General features: G+C 39.9%; 2 protein-coding genes across 2 annotated transcripts in view; both read right to left on the reverse strand.

The window, feature by feature from the left end:
- Window positions 1-302: 302 nt before the first annotated feature.
- SARC_07263 (hypothetical protein) lies at window positions 303-1,793 on the reverse strand (the record flags this gene model as incomplete). The annotated part of the gene is made up of 1 exon (XM_014298804.1): window positions 303-1,793. One exon carries the CDS (start codon window positions 1,791-1,793, stop codon window positions 303-305), a length of 1,491 nt encoding a protein of 496 aa, XP_014154279.1.
- A 1,897-nt stretch (window positions 1,794-3,690) lies between these two features.
- SARC_07264 (galactose-1-phosphate uridylyltransferase) overlaps window positions 3,691-6,700 on the reverse strand; it is a 3,910-nt gene continuing 900 nt past the window's right edge. Inside the window, exons 2-6 of the mRNA XM_014298805.1 lie at window positions 6,329-6,503; window positions 5,578-5,784; window positions 5,124-5,350; window positions 4,637-4,757; window positions 3,691-4,031 (exon numbers count right to left, since the gene is read on the reverse strand). Coding sequence (XP_014154280.1) covers window positions 3,792-4,031; window positions 4,637-4,757; window positions 5,124-5,350; window positions 5,578-5,784; window positions 6,329-6,503 — 970 coding nt within the window. The 3' untranslated portion in view covers window positions 3,691-3,791. The remainder of the gene's footprint in view (window positions 4,032-4,636; window positions 4,758-5,123; window positions 5,351-5,577; window positions 5,785-6,328; window positions 6,504-6,700) is intronic.

Here is a 6,700-nt window from a genome sequence, read left to right on the forward strand (position 1 = left end):
ATGTATATATTTATATATATACATACACACACACATACACACACACACACACACACACACACATACACGCATATATATATATATATATATATATATATATATATATATACATATGCATATATATATATATGTGTGTGTGTGTGTGTGTATATACATGCTTAGTTACATATATATAAATATACATGGTATTGTTTTAATTAGTATTTTTATTTGTTTGCATGTTATACACGTCTTATGGATTTATGCATTGTATTCATGTTAAGTTAAAAACAAGTTGGTTCAATTTTATATGATTACACAGACTAACCGAAAAATTTCTCGTTAGCAGCGTTGTCGACGATATTTTTGATAGATTGATAGGTAGACAAGGCACCAATGAAAGTTGTGACCGCAATTATTGATAGGCAAATAACAATTTCTGTTGGCGTAGCGGTCCTTCGTTGTACACTTGGTTGCATTGATGCCGATGATTGGGACGCGGGATTGTACTTCTGTGCATCGTTCGAGTACTCTTCCAGTGTCATCTGAGGTACGCTCAGAGCTGGGTCTGCGTTTCTCTTTTTGGGCCAGAAGAGTTTGAGGTAGAATAGACAGGGACACGTGAATGTTGACACAGTGATAGTTGTGGCTCCCAACAACGACATGACTGAAGAGAAGAAAGGAATCGCCACTGCTACGAAGTACGAGCATCCGATGATTAAGATTCGCAGTGTCATCATCCACACCAGTGAGTAAGGCTTATCATCTATGCCCCACGCGAGTTCGATTGCGCGATATACCGGGTTCAGAATCACCAGGAATGCGGTCACAAGGTGAACCAATAAGAAAGCGGCCATCATCTTCGTTGCCCAATTGTTAGGCAGCACATCGAGTATGTTGTCGCCGTTTAAAATGTCAGCCCCATACACACCATACGAGACACAGCTAATGGTCAAGTAGATGAACAAAGCAAAGCTGAATGCGTAAACCACGGCCTTGCTAAATGTCGATCGTACACTCATCTGTAGGTAACTTTCAGGGAACACAATGTGCGCTGCAAAAGAGAATACGATAGTTGTTGCAGCTGTTGCTAGTTGCATGGGGTTTTCAGTTTCAAAGAGTATTGTATCAGTTTTCAACCCAATGGTTCCTCCAATGGTGGCCTCTGTGATGTCTTCGATTACAACAACAAGAAAAACCATCACCGACGCCAAAGCACCAGCGAATGAAATGACGGCTACGTGGTTTAGTGTCTTGATACTGGTGAACGGGAATAGCAAACCGACAAAGACAAGTGCCCATAACTTCTTGTCCAATGCATCAGGTCCGAAGATGATACCGAACATGTTCTCGGCCAAAATGATGAAGACAACAGAAGTGCCAAGACATGTCCCGTATATGCCAAACCCTGCGAGCCACTCCCCCGGAGTCTTCAGAGCTGCAAATCCCAACTCAGTGTACGATTTCACAAAACATCCCGGTTCTTCATTAGCTTCTTCTAGACAGACACCAAGTAAGTGACCGGTATACATGGACGTGGTACCTGCCAGGAATACACACGTAATTGCAAAGAGCCATCCGCTCTGGGCGAAAGCAAGAGGCATGGACATCATTCCGACGCCAATTGTTACCGTCACGATATTAATGACGGTTTTGACAAATGAAGCTTGCCCCTCTCCCTTAGCAATATCACTGGAGGCATCTTCGCTTGCAGTATAAATATTCCCAACACTAACAACACTACTCTCTCCCTTTTTATGGTTGGCGACAACTGTGTTAGTGTCCCCCATTGCTATATCCTGTACTCCCACCATATTCGGCAATGTTGATTGTCGTTGTGAACTGAATGGTAAAGGGTTTTATTTGTTATGACGAGCTTTGGATGATCTGACTTGTTTTATACCCTTCTTGTTCATATAGAAGGCTATGAAATAGTTGTTAACCTGACGGAGTGGAGGGAATCGGAAAATAAAAGGGGTGAAGGAGCTGATAAATTGGCGAATACCTGGATCTGCTTGCACAAAAATATATAAAAGAAAGGTACACGATACTAGTGTGTACATGTATGTATTTAACACAACCGTAAAAATACATACTTCAAAGTTCGAGTTCTCAGCTCCGACGACTTCAGTGAGTTCCGAGATCTGTGAGAGTGAGGAGTGGATACTCGAAGAGTCAGAGTCGAATATAGTACTGAGTACATATATACATTGTAACATATATATCGTCATATCGTCTGTACAGTCACTGTACTAGTGAACTTCCGAAGATTCAACATGGGAGTCAATATGCTACTCTCTATAGTTGATAGAGCAGATTACATTTAAAATTGATTTTCTTATTGGTCTTTTATTTAATATTTAAAATAATTGTTACTACATAAGCTAGCACTTTATTTTGGTATCAAGTTGGGAGTTCGAACTTCTCACTCTCAAGTCTCAGAGTCTCAGAATATGTATGAGGAATGGAATAGTGGTATGTACTATAATACTTTCAGAACTACTTCAACTACATCTCCACTTCTCCAAACTCCAGTCGTCCAGTCCTGTGAGGTCACAACTGAGGTTGTGGGATCTGAGCTGACTTCTCCCCTGAGTTCTGAAGTTTGAAGTATTTAGCATAAAAAATAGGCATAAAATAAAAAGGCTCATCGAGTCATTGAGTCAGCACAGCAACATAAGCAAATGGGCAAGTTCGCAACGCTCCATCACTCAGCTAACAGGACAACAGCTAACAAGATTATAAATTAGAAGTGAGACGAGAGCCTAGTTCCGGGAATATTCCCCATACATTTGAATTTTCGACATACATGCAAATGTATACTTTTGCAATCTAGAGATTATTACTTTCAAGGATCCTGGAAGCTTCATCCTGTACATGCCTCTCGAAGTTACCAGAATACAAAGTGTATTCTCTGCTTGCTGTTTTATTCCTGTGGATCCGTGAAAAGCGCTACATGGCACTGAAGCATTCAAAGATGTCAAGCAACCGATATGTACAATTAGTTGCATCAAATAAAGGTACCGAGCTACACAACAATGTAGATGAATTGATGGTCTTTGTGAATTCGTGAGAAAGTTGTAGCATAGTATAGAATCCGTGAATCCGTTGAGGCCCGTTATCTACGGCGAGTATTCAATATGATGGTTTAATACCAGAGTATTGGTGTTGGTGTAACTTGTGATGTTTGCGCTGCCGGATTTGTATAACAGCTTACTGTTAGTGCGAGAATAACACATACCGTCGGTTTTGTTTTTGATTATCATACACAATATCGAGACAAGCCGAATTTGCTAGTACAATGGGCAAAAAATTCCCTCTCATGGCCAAAGCAATTATTTTAGCTTTAACCACTTCATCACCATCCAGAATACGCGCTGAGAATATTAGAAAAGGTTTACAGTACTGATACTGATATTTATCGATCACTGAACTATTGTGAACCATTGATATTGATGATTCATCCCGAGTTGCTTACCACAAAATATTCCATTAATGACACGAAACATCAGAGCAACAATTGAAGCCAGAACTTTACACGATGCCTTTTCTTCATATTTTTGACTACTTTTCAAATATCAACTTTCAAATGAATCGACTCGGGAATCGATAGGAAAGCCTGTCGGTGTATTATATCGCCAGCGTCGACTTCTACACACATCACGATGCGATGTCTACATTTGGTACTCGTCAATAAATGCAAGCCAAGGCCACTTCACTAGACTATTTATAACTTTTGTAACTTTTTTGTACTCTAAATACTGTGATTGGACTTCTAAATACAAAATTGTTTTATCATTTTCGAACAAATACTACTTGTTCGATAAATATTTTTTCTCGTACTCTTCTTTCGACAGTCGCTTACGGTAATGTTCCGTATCGCTCACCACATTTAGCTTGTCGGCAGCCTGCTCGGCCGTTAAGTCTCTTTGGGGCTCTCCCAGCATTTCAAATCCTACCATGAACTTCTTTACCGTGGCAGAACGCAGTAGACAAGGGTAATAGAGAAGATGCATCTGGGCAAAGGAGTAATCCTTGCCATCCGTGGGTGCCTGTGTTGGGTACACGGGTTTCGTTATATTTATATGTTGTCCGAATGTGCCGAAGAGAGGCGTGCTGTATCAGATTATGATTTTGATTTACAGTGCGTTACGATGGGCTAAATTCATCATTATATTCAAATGTATATAAACATGTACATACTAAAAACACACACACAGGATATATATATATATATATATATATACATATATATATATACATATACATACACATATATATACACACATACACATCCATACATACATATATATATATATATATATATGTATATATATATATATAATATACATACATACATTTATACATATATATATATATATATACATGTATACACATTAGATAATTGACATAATATATATATGTACACAATATATATATATATATATATATATATATATACACACACACATATATACATATATATTTATATATATATACATGCATACACATTAGATAATTGACATAATATATATCCGTACACAATATATATATATGAATATACCACGATATTTATATAGCACACAGGATGTCATATAAACTCATATTAAGTAACATCATAATAATTTTTGGTATTAAATACGGTTAGCAAAAATACCTGATGAATTCCCATTGAGTATGGGAACGAACATTCGAACAGATTATCATAGCGTCTGGTCACTCGCCCCATAGCATCTGCTAGACCCGACTTTGCAGCATCGTCGAGATCGGATAAAGACCTGGAAATAAAGAATAGAATATAGTCAATTTTTAGTTGCGAGCAAGCAAAGAGGTGGACTGCCATGATTGGGATTTCCTAAAGAAGATTTCGTTGTTCCAAGATACAGTGCATTGTTAATATACCACTTCAACGGTATTTGGCCCTAAACTTTCACAAGTCACAAACACAGGCCGCACGACCAGCTACAGCGTTACGATAATACAGACAGGAAAGACGACCTATCATTGCGCACAAAGCTTACTCCCCCAATATAATCAGCAATACAGTACACACAGACGGATGAATTTACAAAGGGCCTCGACGAGTTTACGTTGACGAGTATGCAGCGGTGCACATAGAACCAGATATGGTACCCTTCACATACTTGTAGTGGCGACCTGGGGCTGGCATAATCATCACCTCATACGGCCACGCAGCCCAAAAGGGAATCACCGCTACGAAGTACTCGTTCTGAGCGATAACTCGGATTTTTTTCTCCACTTCCTGTTCAACGTAGTCTTGCAAAAGGAGTATACCTTTCGCCTTCTTATAGTTTGCTTGGGATTCCAGTGACACGCGACTGTTTTCCGGTATGAAACTACCGGACCAGATCTGAACATTGAAACAGGCGTGGGCATGTGGGGTTTAGTTCGAGCTACAGCTACTGTTAATAGACTTTTGTGATCGTAATGATATAGTTCTTTCATTATGAGGTCCGCGGGCATATGATGAAGCTGTTATACAACTTATACAATCACATTTAATATGCACGCTACAAAATAGCAAGGACATTATGAGCACCCAACTCAATGCTTCCAAGTGTAAAACGGGCCACCTACCTGACCATGGGGATGGGGATTAGAGCAGCCCATCGCAGCGCCCTTATTCTCGAAGATCTGAACATAGTTAATGCTCGGTTTGGAACCTAAGTCCTCATAGTGAATTGTCCAAAGTGTCACGATGGCTTGTATTTCCTCCTGAGTCATCTCTGCGATGGTGAGGTCGTGTCGGGGATGGAAGCACAGCACGCGACATTCACCTCGCACCTGTGAACAGAACACACTGAATGGAGTGAGTTGAATGTGTTATGTTATGCAGACTACGACGATTCATTTGGATCTGACCCTGCAATACAACAACCAGCCTCTAAGTGCAAGTTGTAGTGCACCTTGCTGCAGTTGCGGCGAGTACGTATTTCCTCAGAAGGATTGCATTGGGACTGTACGTATTCGTTGGAATTGGACTGAACATCATAGGGCAACTCAGTATCAAAATATCGTGACGAAATGACATACGCAAAATGCACCTTGCTAAACGTATATAGTACATAAGTACTCCGTCAGCCAGAATAACCAGTATATGACAACTATACAAACACACGAACAATTCGTACGGTATGCGTACTTCTGCATAATTACGGCTTATACACACGTATGTGTACATATCCATACACTTGTAGGTATGTAACATAGACACCAGTGCTACACACGTATACATAAATAGCAATCACATACACATACATAAATATAAGTCCATTCTATTAGCATTTATACCTAACCATGTACTGAAAAAACACATGAAATGACTTACCGCCTCCGCGATGAACAGATTGTTATTTTCTACTGACCCCACCTGACCATGTGGAGTGTCTGGCAGGAGAGCTGAGAAGTCATTTGTGAAGGCGAAGGTGCTCTCATACTCTAAATTGACTTCTCCGGATGTCCTCACGGCACCAGGGAGAAGGTTGTTCCTGGGATCGTAGGGTCTGATGATGAATGTATTAGTGGGATTAGTAGTATAATCGGTATGTGCGAGGGAATGGCCGTGGCAGCAAATGCGAATCAACGGGCATAGATAAAGTAGAAGCGCAACACAGAGTTAAACTACGATCCGATCACAGTCATGTAAATGCATACGAAATGGCTGTGTACCAGTATGTAATATTACAGTACGACATTTGTA

The sequence above is a fragment of the Sphaeroforma arctica genome (genome assembly GCF_001186125.1).
Source record: "Sphaeroforma arctica JP610 unplaced genomic scaffold supercont1.565, whole genome shotgun sequence".
Classification (NCBI taxonomy): domain Eukaryota; class Ichthyosporea; order Ichthyophonida; genus Sphaeroforma; species Sphaeroforma arctica.